Here is a 20,000-nt window from a genome sequence, read left to right on the forward strand (position 1 = left end):
CAGCCAGGCCAACCTTAAGTAACTACGGTCATGTATGCTTTAGCCTAGCCCAGAGCTTGCTGTGGCTTGGTGATACTCAACAGGATATTTCAGAATGATCATTAATGTTTCCCCCTTTCACAATGAGCGCTGATTCCGGAAAATTACGGGTATGAGTGCTGTGTGAACAAAAGCCAGAACCAAATGCCATAAAGGCAGTGTTGTACTGATGATGCACGTTACCCTGCGACTCTTTACGACGAAAAAATATATGCAAACTGGAATGAAGCAGCATTTAGCTCCTCACTATCTGCACCAAAGCATAGATTGTTCGTCAGGTATAAGTGTTGTGAAATGTACGCGTCACATTACATCTCACATCCAAATGTCACATTTTTGTGAATGAACCAAATTAAACAATTCCGGAACAAATCATGGAACACATTAGAGGGCTGCATTGGGATTAGGACCCAACGCAAATCTCGCGGGAGCGGGTGGTTTGAACTTTGCTGCGTGCGGGTATGGGCGGCAAAAAAAACCAAAACACTGCTGGATCGGACCAAAAAGCAAAGCACAGACCGATTCGCAGATTGGAAAGACGATACATCCGTTGCTTCAGTGCCAAAGCCGGTGGATAATGAAATGGCTGAATATCTCAGCTCCCGGCTCTCTGATAACCCAGACCCAAGCAGCGTGCTTTAGAGCCCTGCATTTGAGCCCGAGCACGTCGCGGGCCCAACTTTTTTTTGCCCCTAGGGCCGGGTTTCGGGCCAATTTTCACGCCTGCTTTAGAAAAAAAAAAAAAAAAAGTTTAATGAGATTTAATGCGTGCGGTCCCCGGAAGCGCCGGTGATGCCTAACTCGCGCATAGCAGAGTATGAGTGGAGCGCGGAGTGGAGCGGTGTGATTTTGAATCTTTAAAAGTCGGAGCCTCATGGTTTTCACACTCTCCAAGAGCGCTCCACCACCGCTCCATCATGCACAATTCATGCCAATGGTCCATAATATAACTGCACATTAAGCAGGAAATCATATGTTAAACATGTTTAGCTAGCGTGTTAGAGATGGATTACTCAAATCAGAAATAATGTAATCTGTAGGTAAAATAACTGATAAACGTATTTTCATTACAAACTTTGCACTGGATAAAGCAGCAATACTCTTTTAATGCTGACAATTATTAGCTGTGGTCGGAACAAATATTGCACACTAGTGTTTGAAACTCTCCTGTTATTTTATTTTATTATATTTTATGAACAGGACTGTTACATTTCAAATATACTGAATTATATACAAAACATACTGACGCGGAGCGGTGTTTCTGATATCAGTGAGCGAGGAGTGGAGCTGGAGCGGAGCGATTATTAAATGCAAGGAGCGCTGGGGAAAATTGTTGCTGCTCCACTCCGCTCACATACTCTGCGGAGCACAGAGATTTCCAGCCACGTGGTAAAGTTGTGTTTTTGAAGTTTTCTATATTATTTTTTATTCTTTATATTAGTGTTGTCACGATACTGGAATTTCTAACTTCGATACGATACCTTGAAAAAATATTGATACTATCGATACTATTTTCGATACCACAGAGAAAAAAACTGCCACAATATTAGGGAGGTAAATTTCTTTTTTAATTTAAAGAGAAATATAGAACATGACAATGAGGTATGCATTTGTACACTGCTACAGCCCTGTTCAGCTTCTTAGCTTCATTTGAGTTAGAGCTTCATACTTTATTCGCTGTTCAAATACAACTGGTAGTGTAGGTCGTAAACTTTTTTTTTCTTTTTAACCCACACTTTATTAATTAACTTAATTAACTAAACTATCTTAATAATCTTAGAATTTAAGTTAATGGTAAAAGATATTTGTTAGTTAACATGAATAAATAATGAAAAATACTTTTAAAACAATTTATAAATCTTAGTTAACTGTTAATTTAAACTATAATTTACTAATACATTAATTAAAATCCAAAGTTATATCTGTTATATTTTTTATTGGACCAGAGCAAACATGATCCGTTGTATTTTTATTACCTACCGTTATCAAAGATTCAAATATTCTGTAACAAATGCATTGCTCATCGTTCATAAATGCTGGATAATAGATTAACATTATTTGATGAACAGATTTTAATGCCGGATTCATAATCAACGATCAGCGCAAGCAAACATGCGTGCATCACACATGAAAAAAATGTTCAGTTGCTCACTGGATTGACATTAAGACAAATCGCAGAATTTAAGTAATGATTTTTTAAAAATAAAGTTAAATAAGCGCAGTTAATTTACATTTGACCGCAGTTAAAGTATTTACTCGTCTAAGATTCCTCAATCTGATTATATTAACGAACTGTGGTAAGAAACGGGACAACACTCAAATCAGCAACAATTATTTAATGATTCAGTAATGTTAAAATGAGAACAGTTCTTCTTTATAAAAATCCGGGTGTCTGTCTTTCAGGTGCTTTGCAAAATTAGTGGTGTTAGCGCCTTTTGTTAGCACTGCTCTGTAGCAACTCTTACATATTGGCTTGCTTGTGTACTTCGGCTTTCCATGTTCATTTGTTTCATATCCGAATTATTTCCAGATAGCACTCCTGCTGTGTTCTTTATCAAACAAAGCCGGACGCGGGGTGAGACGAGACAGGCACTGCGGTCACGTGTGGTGTTTGTCAACTCACCTTTGTGGAGAAGTGAAAGTGACAGCTCGGCTAGTATCGATACTTTGGGAAATTAGTATTGGTATCGTTCAGATATTTCAGTATCGATATTTATCGGAATATCGATATTTTTGACAACACTACTTTATATATTTGTTCATTATTCGTTTACTTTACCACTGCGACTTTGTATGTTCTGTTTTTTGCGCAGCAGAGCTGCCTGCCCTGTTCAAAATGCCTTTGTTCTGAGATGGTGATAATAAACTTTAAATGTATAAACTTTTATTGATGTTTGTTTTATATCTGTGCATTGCATTGTAGACTAGTCAAGTGTTGATTTGATATATAGGTTAAATTGAGTAAACTCACTGTGGACCATATACCGCCTGGATATCTATGTCACTTAAAAAAACTAAAACTTACATTTAAAAAACAAACAAACAAACAAAAAACTCCAAACATTTCTCTAAATTATTCTGATAAAAAGAAAAAAAACTAAAGGAAAAAACATAAACTTTCTATTAAATACAAATCTGGTCTAATTTAATGGCTGTTACAGTATAAGCTGTTTGTCGGAAAAAAAGATGGGCTTCGGGTCGGACTCGTTGGAAGGGGAATTGTCCAATAATTTAGCCTACTGTCGTGTCACATGCACGTTATTGTTTTGAGGCTATCCAGGATCGGCTTTTTAACAAGGTAGAGTATGTTGTATGACTATGAAAGTATGAAAACCTTTTGTGAAGCCTGCCGTATAGCAAGTCGCATTTGTAGTCTTATTTGAACTACAAAACCATGACCCGACAACCCAAACTTACATAGTGCTGTTATGGCCGATAGAGGGTCGCAAAGGAAATACGAAAGTGCCGTTTCACCCTGTTATGAGTTGATGAACCACTGACACGAGTTCGGAAACATTTTTTTAAGGTAAAAAAAAAAACTTTAGTGTTAACAAATCCGCTTCCAACCTGTAATGGGAGCATTGAGGGAAAAGTTACTTAGTGTTGATTTAAGCGTGTTTGGCGTGCTGTCCAGGAGAGGGCTCCGAGCTCGGTAATCATTTAGGGATGCTGAAAACTAGAGATGATGAAGATAAGACTGCTTGGCTATTTAAAGGGATTCTCTTGTAGTTCTTGGATAGGCAGTGTGATTGCTGATGGTGAATTGGCCTTGTTAATTATCTGTGCGAGCTCCTCCCGAAATTTGTTAATAAAACATCACTTCACGAGTTGGCGCTTACATATAATAAACAGCGTAAAAGTTAAGCGTGTTTGTCGTGCTGTCCGGGAGAGGGCTCCGAGCTCTAGAAGAAAGCCTTCTGCGGGATTGAAACTTGTGGCAGTGGGGAATTTATGAATGGCACTCTCGTGGGAGTGGGCAGTGCTGCACATAAGGGGAATAAGCGGGGGGCTCCAGCAGGCGAGGGCATTGCTGCGCGTAAGGGGAATAAGCGAGGGGCTCCAGCGGGAGAGGGCATTGCTGCGCATAAGGGGAATAAATGGGGGGCTCCAGCGGGGGCAGGCATTGATGCGCACAAGGGGAATAAGCAGGGGACGGGCATTGCTGCGCATAAGGGGAATAGGGGGAGGGGGAGGGGGGCTCCAGCAGGGGCGGGCACATTTTGTGGCAGTGGAGGAAAGGAGGTGAGAGGTACCGTGGGAGTGGGACACAGAGGGGATGGTTAAAGTGGGCTAGAGATCAAGTGGACGGGAGTAGGCTGGCGTTAAAACGGGTTGGACGACTAGGGTTTGGTTGGTTTCCTTGATGAAGGAGCCTTGCTCGGATGTAGCTCCTGAAAGCTTCTGAAGACCAGTGGCCAAGTGCTTGGATCTGCTGTTGGGAGAAGCCTTTTTGAGCGGCTGTGGCTGCTGCGCCTATGCGGAAAGAATGGCTGGAAAAGTTGTCAGCTGGGGTACCAGAGAGAAGCAAGACAGACTTAAGGTTCTCTTGGAACCAGAAGCGTGTGGCGGGGCGGTTGAAGTCTGTAAAGAGAAGGTCGGAAGGGAGTTTGGATTGGGATTTCCTGAGCTGGAGGAAGGCTAGAAGGGTTTGAAGTGGCTGGAGGGGTGATTGAAGGTTAAAAATATAGATGAAGTGGCCTTTCTTAGTTTGGTCTGTCTCACTTTGTTTTATGAAGTAAGAGATGGTTTCACCGTCTAGCACTGCTAGATCAGAGATAGTTGGGTGGATGGGTGGATTGAAGCCAGATGTAATGGCAAGCTCAGAGCATCTGAGTAAACCGAAGAAAGCCAGGATAAACATGGCGTCTAATGTGCGGGCAGTGAGGATAAAATGGTAACCTTTACGGAGGGTGGAGATGCATTTGTTCAAAATTTTTAAGGTGATAGGTTGTCTGGGGTCTGGGCTGTTGGGCATTTTGGAGAGGCTGGAAGGGGCGTGGCTGAGGCTAATGAGAAGGAAGAGCGGGTCTGAGGAGGAGGAAAGGCGTCCTGGCATAGAGTAGGGAGCGCTGCGGCCCGTGCGCGCTCTGCCTGAGGCCCTGGAGGGAGGGGTGGACTTGGATTTCTCCTTCGGTTGGAGAGATGCGTAGAGGCCGAGGAGATCCGCTTTGGAGGAACGGCGTGGGACGACGACACCGGAGCTGGCGAGCACCTTGTGCTGGGGCGGAGGAGAGGGCTGTAGCGTAAGAGGACGCTGGGGAAGATGTCTGACGCCTGGAAGGTGGTGGAGATGGCGTGATCTGGCGTCTTGGAGTGTAAGCAGCGGCGGCGCGAGAGGGCCTGCGGCCCCGCGATGCAGCCGCGGGCTCGGTTGTTGGATCCTGCGGAGTGCTGGTGGTCTGAGCGGCGACCTGGACGGTCGCTGGAGGTGCTGCAGGATCGTCGTATCCGTGGAATAATCCCCGGAGGACATTTCAATCTCTGACATATTTGCGGCGATTGGGAGTGCCAATGCTGAAAACTAGAGATGATGAAGGTAAGATTGCTTGGGTATTTAAAGGAATTCTCTTGTATTGCTTGGATAGGGAATGTGATTGCTGATGGTGAATTGGCTGTGTTAATTATCTGTACGAGCTCTTCCTGAAATTTTTTAATAAAACAGAATTGCAAAGTGATTCATTTGTTAAATTAATTTGTTAACATTGTTTATTTTATTTTATTTGTTTTGTTTTCTGAGCACAGCCTCTCGTTGCCATTTGTTAATTACAGTAGGTCAAGAGGCGTGATGAAGATGCTATTGAGCAGTGTTATTGAGCAGGCTGCCTAAGTCTGAATGTTTTTATTCTTATTTGCATTTTTTCAAACAGAATACCTGTGACATCTGGCTTTGGTTAATAATTGCAAAACTGCTGTTTTCATGTAGTTTATCATTGTATTTGTTTGCAAAGCATTCTATTTTTATGTGCCGTGTGATGGTGCAACATTTTTCATTAAAAAATGAAATTATATTCAAATGTATTGTGTGTTTTGTCTTTCTGTGTTCTCATAGGCTAGCTGCTATCAGACATGCTTTTTGCACATTTACACCAGGACCAATCAAGCCTACGGAATACTTCAATAGCCAAAATCTAAGTACTTGAAGTCTAAAGAAATGCACGGTATCCTAAGCATTTTAGATGTCCCCGCTAGCCCAGGCTACTCTTTATCTTCCCTAACAGTGCGTCAGAATACATGCAGGCCAGGGAAAGAAAAAAAAATGAATTTCTTGAATAATAGCAATACAAATACTTAAAAAAAAAAATTCCTGCGGGACGGGAGAAGACACAAAATCAATGCATCTCTATTATCGTGCGGGATTAAATTCTCAGAGTTTTGCAGGTGCAGGCGGGAGTGGAAATACATATTGCGGGAGTGTAACACACACGTTGCGGGAGCGGGCGGTAATGGTCAGAAATTCGGCAGGGGCGGCCGAGGGTGCGGGATAAAGAAAACATTCCTGCGCAGGACTCTAGAACACATTATCCGTGTATTTTCCGGAATAGCTGTGTGAAAGAGGCTGAAGTTGACGTAACACTAGTCTCGTTTTTGTGTTGTTGCTTAGCAATGAAATGGACGCGATGTTGTCCGGGTTTGACAAAAGGAGGGTGGGATGGTGGTTGGTGTTCAAGGTGGTGACTAAAGGTGGTGACTGAGTAGATCGGACGTCACATTTTTACAGAAGTCACAGCGTCTTGTGAAAAGGAACAGCTACTTTAAGCAGGCTGTGTGCAGTTTACTGTGGATTGACTGTTTTGAAACTTATATGGTAGTTACATAGCCCCTAGACCTCAGTTATCATGAAAAAAGCCAGAAAATTTCGATTTTGACAATATGGGACCTTCAACTTATAATAAATATCTATTTGGTTTTGAGACTTTAAGCTTTGCAGCTTCACAAATCTTATCTAATGCAGAAACAGCTTGTAACACTCCAAAGGAAACCGCATCATATGCCCCTTTAAATTATCTTTGTTATTGATATCCCACACACCACCTCTACCAAATCTGCTTCTGGCGACACCATCTGTAGGACTTATTGGCACTGCTCTCAAATGTTAGTTTTTTCATGTTTTTCAGCTTATAACAAGTTACTGAAAATTAACCCTTCTTACTTTTATTTCAGAGTTGATTAAAGAAAAAGAGGAGAATGAAGAATCAAGTCAAGTTGAAGAGGAAAATCATTTGAAAACTGGAGAAAGACCTTTGAGTTGCTCTCAAGCCAAACAGAAAGATTTAAAGAAAAGAAGAGCAGAGAAATGTTCCACCTGCACTAAGTGTGGAAAGAGTTTCGCAAGAAAAACAGATCTTGAGCGCCACATGAAAATTCATACTGAAGAAAAACCATTTACTTGTGATCAATGTGGGAAGAGTTTTTCACACTCATCAAGCCTTAAGGAGCACATGAACATCCACACTAGAGAGAAGCAGTACACATGTGATCAGTGTGGTAAAGTGTATTTAACAGCTTCAGGTCTGAGAAATCACTTGAAAGTTCATACAAAGGTGAAGCCACAATCATGCCATTTGTGTGGTAAGAATTTTTGGCATCTACAAAGTTTGCAAGTATATGAGAATATAAATACTGGTGTGAGAGAATCCATGTGTTCTAAGTGTGAAAAGATTTCTACTTCAGTAACTTATTTAAAATTGCATAAGTTGATCCACACTGGAGAGAATTCTTATAAGTGTTCACAGTGTAACAAGAGATTTAGTCAGTCAGGAGACCTGAAAATACACGAGAGGATCCACACTGGTGAGAAACCTAATGTGTTCACACTGCAACAAGAGATTTCGTCAGTAAATTTGAAAACACATGAGATGATCCACACTGGAGAGAAACCTTTTGAGTGTACAAACTACAACAAGAGATTTAATCAGTCAGCATCTCTGAAATTACATGAGAGGATCCACAATGGAGAGAAACCTTATGAGTGTTTACACTGCAACAAGAGATTTAGTCAGTCAGTACATTTGAAAATACATGAGAGGATTCACACTGGAGAGAAACCTTATGAGTGTTCACACTGCAACAAAAGATTTAATCAATCAGCATGTCTAACAAGACATGAGAGGATCCACACTGAAGAGAAACCTTATGAGTGTTCACACTGCAGCAAGAGATTTCATCAGTCAGTACATTTGAAAACACATGAGAGGATCCACACTGGAGAGAAACCTTATGAGTGTTCACACTGCAACAAGAGATTTAAACAATCATCATATCTGAAAATACATGAGAGGATCCACACTGGAGAGAAACCTTATGAGTGTTCACACTGCAACAAGACATTTAGTCGGTCAGTACATTTGAAAACACATGAGAGGATCCACACTGGTGAGAAACCTAATGTGTTCACACTGCAACAAGAGATTTTGTCAGTAAATTTGAAAACACATGAGATGATCCACACTGGAGAGAAACCTTTTGAGTGTACAAACTGCAACAAGAGATTTAATCAGTCATCATCTCTGAAATTACATGAGAGGATCCACAATGGAGAGAAACCTTATGAGTGTTTACACTGCAACAAGAGATTTCGTCAGTCAGTACATTTGAAATTACATGAGAGGATCCACACTGAAGAGAAACCTTATGAGTGTTTACACTGCAACAAGAGATTTAGTCAATCAGGACATTTGAAAACACATGAGAGGATCCACACTGGAGAGAAACCTTATGAGTGTTCACACTGCAACAAAAGATTTAAACAATCATCATATCTGAAAATACATGAGAGGATCCACACTGGAGAGAAACCTTATGAGTGTTCACACTGCAACAAGAGATTTAGTCGGTCAGTACATTTGAAAACACATGAGAGGATCCACACTGGAGAGAAACCTTATGAGTGTTTACACTGCAACAAGAGATTTAGTCGGTCAGTACATTTGAAAACACATGAGAGGATCCACACTGGAGAGAAAGCTTATTAATGCTCACACTACAAGAGATTTAGTCAGTCATCATATCTGAAAACACATGAGAGGATTCACCCTGGAAAATAACCATATCATTGCACTGCACATGAGAAGCATTTTATTCAATCATCTTTTATTCACAGTCATGCAGAATATCTCTGGCAGATTTACACATACTGGTCTGGCATGTACTGTATATGTATACCCATCCCTACTGGTAAATTAGAAGGAGAGAGATCAATCTCATTAGTTTTCACTTTTACTTTAAGTAGTTAATGATAATTTTGCTTTGAGTCATTATTAAATGTTACTTTTTTATTAAAACATTATCTTTACTTTTTATATTTTATTAACAACATTTGTAGTCAACTGATGTATTTGCATAAGAAAAATAATTTTGAAAGCCAACTAAATAAAGCTTGTCAATGGAATTGAATTAAAAGCCTTTATTGTCTTTGTATTTTTCATCATAAAGTGAAATTAGGAGCATTGCTTCTGACTAGTGGTAGAAAACATATACCACAGACAGTTGTAATATTGAACATTGAAATATATACATAGGCCTATTTAGGGGGCAGGGGGAGGTACAAAATCTGGGGAGTGTATTTAAGCCAAATCCTGGACCTGGGATATGATGAGCTCTTCTAGCTGGAATACCTGGCATAGCTCTCCAAGCTCTTTGGGGGGTAGCTGCAGAGTCTCTGGTGTTCTGTATTCAAGAACAGTTTTAGGAAGCATACTAGATTTGGGGATGAATTCTTTGTAGTAAGGCTCCCTAGCCATCAGTGCTGCACTCCTTGGACAGTTTTTGCTTAAAGTCTAAAAAAAACTAGCATATATTTCTGACCCTCTCTTCACTCTTGGGCATAAAAGTTATTTCCCAACCTGGTTTTCAGTTGTCCTGCCATCAATGTAACAGTCAAGTTTTTTTTTTTTTTTTTTGGATTTAGCAGAGGAGAAGTTGATCAGAGCTACTGGAGCAGCAGGAATCTAAAAATAAGTTAACACAAAGAAGATCATAAAGTCCACAATTCTGTGGTCCATAACATATCTATATGCAGGATATCTCTGTTGTGCAGGAAGCTGTATCTCTTTTACAGTTGAATTCAAGTGGGAAAAATTAACAATATCACTTCCTGAAAATGTTCTCAATGGAATTGCATTGCAGTCTATTTTCAAAGGCGAGAATAAAGCACATACTAACAGGGTGGAAGGTGACTTTAGAGACACTGTAAAGTATTTAAATTGTAACAAAAATAACTATAGTTTTATATGTATGAGTAGTTGCAGTTTAGCCTAGTCTATAACATTATTTATAAATATTTTGAGTTTTTTATAATTTCATGGTTAATATTTCTGGATTATAAATGGATTACTTTGCACTGAGGACATGATCAAATTAAAAACCTATATCAATAAAAAGGTGCGTAAAATACAAAATAGATTTAAAAAATATTCAACAGTTTATAAAATAATACTTAATAAATTTGAAATATTTTTTGCAATAACTTATTATTTCTTTCTTGAAACCCATTTCACCACAAATTAAACTCGGAATACAGCGGACATATGTTTGTTATGTATATGTTTTCTGCATACACAATGTATTAATGGCCAACACAGGACTTTTATTTTGTTTTGGTGATGTGACGATAAGACTGCGCTCCGGTGTTTGTGATTCGGCTGAAGAGAGGTTGGTGTTTTTAAGAGTTTAAAGTGTTTAAAACTCTAGAAATCGTTAAGGCAGTATAATCGTTTTTACAAGGATGTAAAATGAATTGATAATCATTCATTGTAACTTTGCAGTGTTTCATCAAACATTTTATATAATTTTTTATTTTTTTTTTATGTGTGTGAGGAACGTGATCTGTACGTGAATAACAAACACGATACTTTTCATTTCGCTCCCTTTTTCGTGAATCAGTTTACAGTAAACACGAATTCAATCACTGGTTAGTTGATGAGAAACGGAGCTTTTTGAAACTCAGAGTCAATTTAATCAAGTGCTTTGCAAAACGATTCAGTGAATCGCTCAAAACAGTGTGAATGAATTTAAACGACAAAATCAAAGCTGTAAAAGTTCCCATAAAAGTGTTATCTATTGAATATAATCTATAAATTATTAAATGCCAAATATACCACTGAAAATTACTTACAAATACTTATTAACAAAGATGTTCTGGCTTCGCCTATTTTAGCATTTTTGCTCCCCCTACTGGACATTTTGTATTCTACCGCTTGAATTTATGTTATTCAGTTTCCAGGTTCAGAAGAATAGCGTGCGCAGCACAGGGTAGCGCATTTTTATGTTGTTGCATCATTCCATCGTATTAATAGCACTTAACGAGGCACTGCCTGTAAGTAAAGTTTGATTATCATTGATTTATGGTATTCTGCATGTCTAGCAGGTACTACATGTGGAAATAGATGTTTTCATAACACGTGATTGTGAAATACGTAGTTCTGTTTATATTATAATATCTTTGAACTGCTTAAGCTCTTATAAGCATTTATCTCGCAGTACATTTATACTGTATAAACATTTTTCATGTAACAGTTTATTTATACAATGGTTTGTTTTATTTTACAGTTTTACACATTTTACTCAGTTAATCATCTGAGCCACAACTTCCAGGTTTCAAGTCCGTTTATTGAGTAGAAGTGTTTAGCTTGCTGGATATGAAGCCAGTACAGTAAAAAGGCAAGCTTCTTACAAGAGCTGTTTATCACGGAAGCAGAAAATCACTGTGCTTGTTGTCCACGGCATAGAGGCTAACACGACAACTGCAGTCATGGAAGATGACAAAAGTCACTCAGCTCCATCCCGGCGCTCTGTGTCTTCCAGCAAGTCCACGTTTAGTCTGGCAGCAACTAAAGCAAGAGCGAAGGCAGAAGCTGCTCAGGCAAGAGCCTCATTTGCAAAGAGAGAAATGGAAATTAAAATCAAGCTCGCCTTGAAGCAACATTAGACGTAATCGAGAAGGAGAGAGAGGCGGAAGCTGCAATGGCAGAAGCAGAGGTCATGGAAGCTGCTGTCTCAGATCTAGAAATGAAAAAGTCACATTGTAGTTCATCTATCCACCTTCCACAGCAAAGTCCTAGGCAACGTACTGAAGAGTATGTAAAACGACACAGTGAACCCAGCGACACTGTACCTACAGTACCAAAGAGAATTCAAAGTCTGAATTAGCCCAAAATCTAGAGGATGATAGAGTGAAAGAGCCTTCTTCACCGGTCTATCACGTTCTGTCCTCTTGGAAGGCTAGTCAGTACAGTGGCAGCGAAAAAGGAGATCAGTCTAAACCTCCTTTTCCCCAGTCTTCACAGGGCTTCACACGCCATTCTAAGAGTCCAGCTGCTTCCATCCCTCATGCTGAACGAAAAAAAAAATTTAGGACTCTAATGATGTTTCAGATGTAACTTTTCTCATCTCTGTTGTTAGGTTGTCACCATCTCTGAGACTCAAAGTGTCAGAAGTCGCCTAAGCTGGTTTTGCAAAATGGAGGTCAAGGCTATACTTTCAGGGCTCATTTCTATAGTTTTTAACTAGGAAATGTGTTTCAAAAGTGTAGTGTCTCCCAAACTACGATGATGAGCTTTGATGCTCTTTTCTGAGCGTGAATCGGGTGTGGAGTAATGTTTTATTTCATGCGCTCCACACCATTGATGAATTCTGTGTGGCATTTATGCAGCATAGAAGAAGAGAGTATGATCAGAGTGGTCTTTGAAAACTGTAAATCTCAGATTAGAAATTTTGTGAGTAGTTGCGATCGATTGAACATCGGATATGATTCTGTTTGTAATTAATTGTTTAGCTCGTAATTGGTGTATATCTGATGAAACTACTTTTTTTTTTTCAAATTTTTGTTGGTGGGTGTCACCATCCTTGAGATTCAGAATGTCAGGATAAGATGTCAGCTGGTTCTATCAACCTAAAGTTGCCATAAAATGCATTGAGAGAATATTTTAATTTGTTCTTTGATATCTACATAGAAGGTATAAGGCATAGGAAAGGGCAAACAATCTCCAGAAACGGTTTTACAGGACCATTTACAACCCTAGGATTTGTCCCTAGAATGAAATGCTCTGTTATTGCCTTTTTTGGAAGCTTCATGAATATTAATGAGCTCTGCTCCGATTGGCTGTTTCACAGAGCTGCTCATCTCTATAGCTGGCACATTGATAAAAAATATATATTTAATTAGGAGCTCTAGCCGCTTTTAATATGTGGTTTGTTGAATCTGCCGTTTTGAATCGCAGACATTTTAGTCTCATTACTGTGATCCATGTGCTCTGTGTAAAGTTATAATGCAGAGGGAGCTCTTCTTACCACACAAGTTCAGCTGCTTCTCGGTGATACTCTGGATCTGTAAATCATTCGCCATCATCAGCGCAGTTATTTCTCCATCATTCACCATCATCAGCACAGTCATCTCTCTGTAGCACAGGCTAGTGCTAGGATTAAGCTAACCGTGTCCCTTCAGTGGCTTGCCTTGTTTTACTGATGTACTGACGTTACCGATGATTGGGCGATGCAAATGTTGGAGACGTAACTATTAACGATCCCGGGACTGTTGCGTAACAGTCGGTGTTATGTTGGAATTGACATATAAATCTAGTGTTCTCAAAAGACCACCGAAAAATAGAAGATTTATCCTTATCCTTATATAGATTTATCCTTGATTTCCATAAGAAAGGTGCCCCAAATTGGTGGAAAATCACATCTCAACCATACGCTGTCCAAAGCATTGAACCGCCTTCACGCGGCAAGACAGAACATGTTGTTGGCCTGCACTGCTGGGTCAAACTGCGCTTCCCAAAAACAGATTGGGTCAAAACTGACAGAAGAAAACTCTAAGCCTGCTCTAAGCCCTACCCACGGGACGGCTCGACAGTCTCGCACAACGCGAGAGCCTCCGTTTCGCCTGTGTCATTTGGGAGCCGATGAAAACTGCCTCCGACCCGGTGAAGGAAACCACAACCAGCCCGGCTAGCTCAGTCGGTAGAGCATGAGACTCTTAATCTCAGGGTCGTGGGTTCGAGCCCCACGTTGGGCGCCTCTTTTGGCTCAACCTGCGAGATCGGCGATTGGACGAGGAGACGGCCGCGGAAACAGACGATCCTGCTCCAGGTAGCGCCACCTCGTCATTTTACATGGCATATTTTATTTAGCACTCCTGATTCAGATCATCAGTTCATTAGTAGAGAACTCTAAGAACTGAACTGAGTGTGTTAGATATGGAGGACACACAAAAAGTTTAGCATGGGGTCCCCAGGACCTGGATTAAGGTCCAATGCTGAAGGAACCGAACGACAAGAATGGGATTCCAACCATTGCACAGAGCACAATGGATTAGCAGTCCATCGCTTTAACCACTCGGCCACCCCGTCCCCTTGCTGACTGAGACAGGCCATGCTGCGGACCTTTTCACCTGCTGCTGCCGTGCTTTCAGCAGGCTGTTTTGAGCACAGAGGGAATAGTGAATGAGCCGTCTTTTACACACCTCTAATCTGTTCCGTGGAAACACGGTGCAGCAACCCGTGCCAGGAGACTGTTCATGTTTAAAGCTTGCTGCCACCTTGTCGGTTCACATCCACGTAGGTGCACGAAAAGGTCACGACCGTCTCTGGCATTCTTCTATCTGGCAATATTGTAGCCAATGAGGTTTATCCGAGGCGCGATCATTGCTGGTTGAAAACTTTACCCAATACCCCGCCAGGATGACTTGAAATACAGTTAGCTTTGGCAATTTTTGCTAGCCTCTCTGGAGGCTTAGAGTTTTGTTGAGAAATATAGCCTTGTTTCGTTTAGGTTTTTTTTCCTCGCCAAAAAGCTGTCTACTGGTGATAGAGCGCCAGAGCCAGAAGGCTTGTTGTTTTGTCAATATGTTCCCAAGACAGGTATCGTTAAACTGCAGCGCAATTACAGCTCACCGTTACCCATCGTAAACAGGTTGGTCCTGTCTGGTCCGGTGGGCTCTCAGTGGCGCTAAAGCTTCCAGTGCGTGTCGAGCACAATGTATTAGCCTTCCACCGCCTTAACCACTGGACCACCTCATCTTGCAGGGTTTCTTTATTTAACACTCCTGATTCATGTGCATGTGGATGCATTCTTCGTCTTTTCTTTCAGCCGCCGAGGGCCTGTTTTCCACTGAGGCCCTGCGCCAAACTCCCTATGAGACACAATCGAACGTTAGTAGTAACCTCCGATTACGGCCGAATGTGGATTCTGTAGCTTTAGCTTATTAGCCAAACACTACACCAGTTTGCCATTTCCCTTGAAATCATCCTTGATTTCCATAAGAAAGGTGCCCCAAATTGGTGGAAAATCACAACTCAACCATACGCTGTCCAAAGCATTGAACCGCCTTCACGCGGCAAAACAGAACATGTTGTTGGCCCGCACTGCTGGGTCAAACTGCGCTTGCCAAAAACAGATTGGGTCAAAACTGACAGAAGAAATCTCTAAGCCTGCTTTAAGCCCTACCCACGGGACGGGTTGACAGTCTCGCACAACGCGAGAGCCTCAGTTTCGCCTGTGTAATTTGGGGGCTGATGAAAACTGCATCCGACTAAAATTACAAAAAAAATTTTAGGACTCTCATGATGTTTCAGATGTAATTTTTCTCATCTCTGTTGTTAGGTTGTCACCATCTCTGAGACTCAAAGTGTCAGAAGTCGCCTAAGCTGGTTTTGCAAAATGGAGGTCAAGATTATACTTTCAGGAATCATTTCTATAGTTTCTAACTAGGAAATTTGTTTCAAAAGTGTAGTGTCTCCCAAACTACGATGATGAGCTTTGATACTCTTTTCTGAGCGTGAATCGGGTATGGAGTAATTGTTTATTTCATATGTTCCACACCATTGATGAACTTTCTGTGTGGCGTTTATGCAGCATAGAAGAAGAGAGTATGATCAGAGTGGTCTTTGAAAATTGTAAATATCAGATTAAAAATCTTGCAAATAGTTGCGATCAATTGAACAACGGATATGATTCTGTTTGTAATTAATTGTTTAGCTCATAATTGGTGTATATCTGATGAAACTACTTTTTTTTTTTACATTTTTGTGGGTGGGTGTCACCATCCTTGAGATTCAGAATGTCAGGATAAGATGTCAGCTGGTTCTATCAACTTAAAGTTGCCATAAAAATGCATTGAGAAAATTTTTTAATTTGTTCTTTGATATCCACATAGAAGGTATTTGGCATAGGAAAGGGCAAACAATCTCCAGAAACGGTTTTACAGGACCATTTACAACCCTAGGATTTGTCCCTAGAATGAAATGCTCTGTTATTGCCTTTTTTGGAAGCTTCATTAATATTAATGAGCTCTGCTCCAATTGGCTGTTTCACAGAGCTGCTCATCTCTATAGCTGGCACATTGATAAAAATATATATTTAATTAGGAGCTCTAGCCGCTTTTAATATGTGGTTTGTTGAATCTGCCGTTTTGAATCGCAGATATTTTAGTCTCATTACTGTGATCCATGTGCTCTGTGTAAAGTTATAATGCAGAGGGAGCTCTTCTTACCACACAAGTTCAGCTGCTTCTCGGTGATACTATGGATCTGTAAATCATTCGCCTTCATCAGCGCAGTTATTTCTCCATCATTCACCATCATCAGCACAGTCATCTCTCTGTTTATGTGGTAAGTGATATCTTTTGTACTGCAATGTAACAGGCTAGTGCTAGCATTAAGCTAACCGTGTCCCTTCACTGGCTTGCTTTGTTTTACTGATGTACTGACGTTACCGATGATTGGGCGATGCAAATGTTGGAGGCGTAACTATTAACGATCCCGGGACTGTTGCGTAACAGTTGGTGTTATGTTGGAATTGACATATAAATCTAGTGTTCTCAAAAGACCACCGAAAAATAGAAGATTTATCCTTATCCTTATATAGATTTATCCTTGATTTCCATAAGAAAGGTGCCCCAAATTGGTGGAAAATCACATCTCAACCATACGCTGTCCAAAGCATTGAACCGCCTTCACGCGGCAAGACAGAACATGTTGTTGGCCTGCACTGCTTGGTCAAACTGCACTTCCCAAAAACACATTGGGTCAAAACTGACAGAAGAAAACTCTAAGCCTGCTCTAAGCCCTACCCACGGGACGGCTCGACAGTCTCGCACAACGCGAGAGCCTCCGTTTCGCCTGTGTCATTTGGGAGCCGATGAAAACTGCGTCCGACCCGGTGAAGGAAGCCACAACCAGCCCGGCTAGCTCAGTCTGTAGAGCATGAGACTCTTAATCTCAGGGTCATGGGTTCGAGCCCCACGTTGGGCGCCTCTGTTTGCTCTCTTTCTTCCCAACAGGGTGGCGGGCTCCAGCGTGCCAATTCGCCGCACAGGCTAAGTGGATTTTGCGAGCTCCGGAAACATCTTTCAAAACAGCCTGTTAGTACGTGCGATTCTAATCCCTAACCCTAACTTTTACAACCGTGATCCGGCGGCAGCAGACACACAACAGCTGTCTCTGTGGCGCTACCTGGAGCAGGATCGTCTGTTTCCGTGGCCATCTCCTCGTCCAATATGTAAACGAAATATATGATAACTTTTCAAAGTAATACATGTTTTCTACTTTCTTCCTCTCTGTTTACAATGTTCTCAATTGGTAACTCGTTACGTTTTCGTCCGTCTTTCATCCGTGTTTGGCGTTCACAAAGTTTTGACTCATGAATTGCCCATAATGAAACACCGTTTTAATGTAATCTTACTCATTAAACTCTATTTACACGTTCTGAAGTTTGATTTAAATCAGAAGAAAACGTGTTTCAGCTGTAAGCGCAGTCATTCCTTATGACAATTTACCGTGTTTTTACTATAGTGAAAGCGTAGTAACCATTTTGTGTTTTTTGGCTGATCGATTACAACTGTATGAACACAGTCTTACTATAAATGAAAATCTGAATGAACAGCAACAACAAAAAACGTTGTGCTTGTGTTTATCGTCATTTACCATGGTTTTACTATAGGTCTTCCCTTCCGCAAGGCCAGCAGCCATTAGGTCCACCACCGCCTCAGGGATGGTCTTCCCTTCCGCCAGGCCAACAGTCATCGGCTCCACCACCGCAATCTCAGGATTGGTCTTCCCTTCCGCAAGGCCAGCAGCCATTAGGTCCACCACCGCAATCTCAGGATTGGTCTTCCCTTCCGCAAGGCCAGCAGCCATTAGGTCCACCACCGCCTCAGGGATGGTCTTCCCTTCCGCCAGGCCAACAGTCATCGGCTCCACCACCGCAATCTCAGGATTGGTCTTCCCTTCCGCAAGGCCAGCAGCCATCAGCTGCACCACCTCCTCAGAACCGACAGCATGCTTGGCTTTGTCTTATAAAAATTATAAGTTTGTATTTATTATTATCATTATTATTTTTATTATTATTATTAATAGGATTATACTTCTTTTAAATTAGTATTTATATCTTATAACGATTATAAAAGTTTATATTATTATTATTATTATTATTAGTAGTAGTAGTAGTAGTAGTAGTATAGTTCTTTACATTTGTATTGATGTCTTATAAAAATGATAAAGGTTATATAATTATAAAATAGTTTATATGTCTTTATAAAAGGTATATTATTATTCAGAGTATTATCATTGTTTACATTTTTTACATATAACTTTTCCATTGTATAAAGGTCAGATTTAAAGAGTGTTTTTTATTATGCAAGTTGTATTGTTACTAGGGCCGGGACTTTAACGCGTTAATTTAGATTAATTAATTACACAAAAATAACGCGTAAATTTTTTTTAACGAATTTTAATCGCACTTAATTTTGCACCGCGGAACGTTTCTCATTGGATGAGTTTCAGCGGCGGACCAATTATACTGGAGCACCAACTAACAGAATGCGTATATCACCGCAGGACATCGAGCCTCAAGTATCACCTCAATGCTTTTACAGAAGGTCTACCTACCTATAGGGTACCTGAATTTCTGAAATGAAGGCTAGTATATTTCTGAATATCCCAGTGTTTCCCGTACCATCATCTCAGGGGGGCGCGTTTACAATGTCTCCTCCAAGAAAACACGGACTGGATCGCGGACTCCATTCATAAAAAACGAATTTACTATAGCGCGGAATGCCACGTAAATTCGTCGATTTTTTGATTGATAAATCAAAAGTTGGTCTGTCACTTAATTCAAATTGCGATATGGACTAGTGTCTGAAAACTGAAATGCAAAAAGACCGTTTTAATATGAATCCTGCACTGTTTGCCTCTGTATGTTAGAATGGCAGAGACGCGTTTTTTTATACTGCACGCGTGATGCTCCCGTTAATTTTTGGCATTTGTATCTCACATGAACAGATAGACTCAATCTCCAAAGCTACAGTCAGTGTCACTTTTAACGTTTCATTTGAGAAAACTAGCATCATATCATACTTTACACACAGAAACTTCACGGCAACCTGTCAAAATAAAAGTACGGTTTAACATGAAACCGAACACTATTCCTATTTAAATAGACAAAAAACAATATATATGATAAAAATAAATATAACAACAAGATTAACCACTTAATTGTAGAAAAAAATACTATGATTATTATTATGTATTGATTTTAACAGAAAACCTGTTTGTTTGCCAAAAATTAAAAAGGTTTATTTTTCATTTGATTAAAAATAAATAAATGTTTATGCTTTCATTTGATTATGAGAAAAATTAAAACACAAGAATTTATAAAAAAAAAAAAAAATAGCAAAATATTGTAAAGCCCTATTGTTCAAAATGTTAAAATAGAGAGTTTTGGATTTATTTTTTAACTGAAATAAATGTTTTCGGTATAGGAAACGCTGTATCCTATTGCTACAGTTAATGGCAATATTGCACTGGTCTGTTGGACTTGGTTGAACAAAAATAAACAATATTTTGTTGCTTCAGTTTATGTGTTCAGTCATTATTCAATGGTAACTAAAAATCCATATGAAAAAACTTACTTCTCACTGTTCTCAGGTCAAATATTTATATGCGATTAAAATGCGATTAATTTCG

The 20,000-nt window shown here is 40.2% G+C and overlaps 1 protein-coding gene and 4 non-coding genes across 5 annotated transcripts; all 5 read left to right on the plus strand.

Annotated features, from left to right (window-relative positions):
• Nucleotides 1–5,550: 5,550 nt before the first annotated feature.
• LOC141322625 (uncharacterized) lies at nucleotides 5,551–9,373 on the plus strand. Its single transcript, XM_073833439.1, has 2 exons — nucleotides 5,551–5,575; nucleotides 7,201–9,373. Exons 1-2 carry the CDS (start codon nucleotides 5,551–5,553, stop codon nucleotides 9,009–9,011), a joined length of 1,836 nt encoding a protein of 611 aa, XP_073689540.1. The 3' UTR covers nucleotides 9,012–9,373.
• Nucleotides 9,374–12,504: 3,131 nt separating this feature from the next.
• LOC141348603 (small nucleolar RNA U3) lies at nucleotides 12,505–12,718 on the plus strand. Its single transcript, XR_012357521.1, has one exon. It is a non-coding gene; the product is annotated as a small nucleolar RNA U3 (small nucleolar RNA).
• A 1,262-nt stretch (nucleotides 12,719–13,980) lies between these two features.
• On the plus strand, nucleotides 13,981–14,053 carry trnak-cuu (transfer RNA lysine (anticodon CUU)). Its single transcript has one exon. It is a non-coding gene; the product is annotated as a tRNA-Lys (tRNA).
• A 575-nt stretch (nucleotides 14,054–14,628) lies between these two features.
• LOC141285333 (U4 spliceosomal RNA) lies at nucleotides 14,629–14,768 on the plus strand. The gene has a single exon (XR_012338587.1). It is a non-coding gene; the product is annotated as a U4 spliceosomal RNA (small nuclear RNA).
• A 937-nt stretch (nucleotides 14,769–15,705) lies between these two features.
• On the plus strand, nucleotides 15,706–15,921 carry LOC141348530 (small nucleolar RNA U3). The gene has a single exon (XR_012357508.1). It is a non-coding gene; the product is annotated as a small nucleolar RNA U3 (small nucleolar RNA).
• The last annotated feature ends 4,079 nt before the right edge of the window (nucleotides 15,922–20,000 follow it).

Source organism: Garra rufa, chromosome 1 (assembly GCF_049309525.1).
Source record: "Garra rufa chromosome 1, GarRuf1.0, whole genome shotgun sequence".
Lineage (NCBI taxonomy): Eukaryota > Metazoa > Chordata > Actinopteri > Cypriniformes > Cyprinidae > Garra > Garra rufa.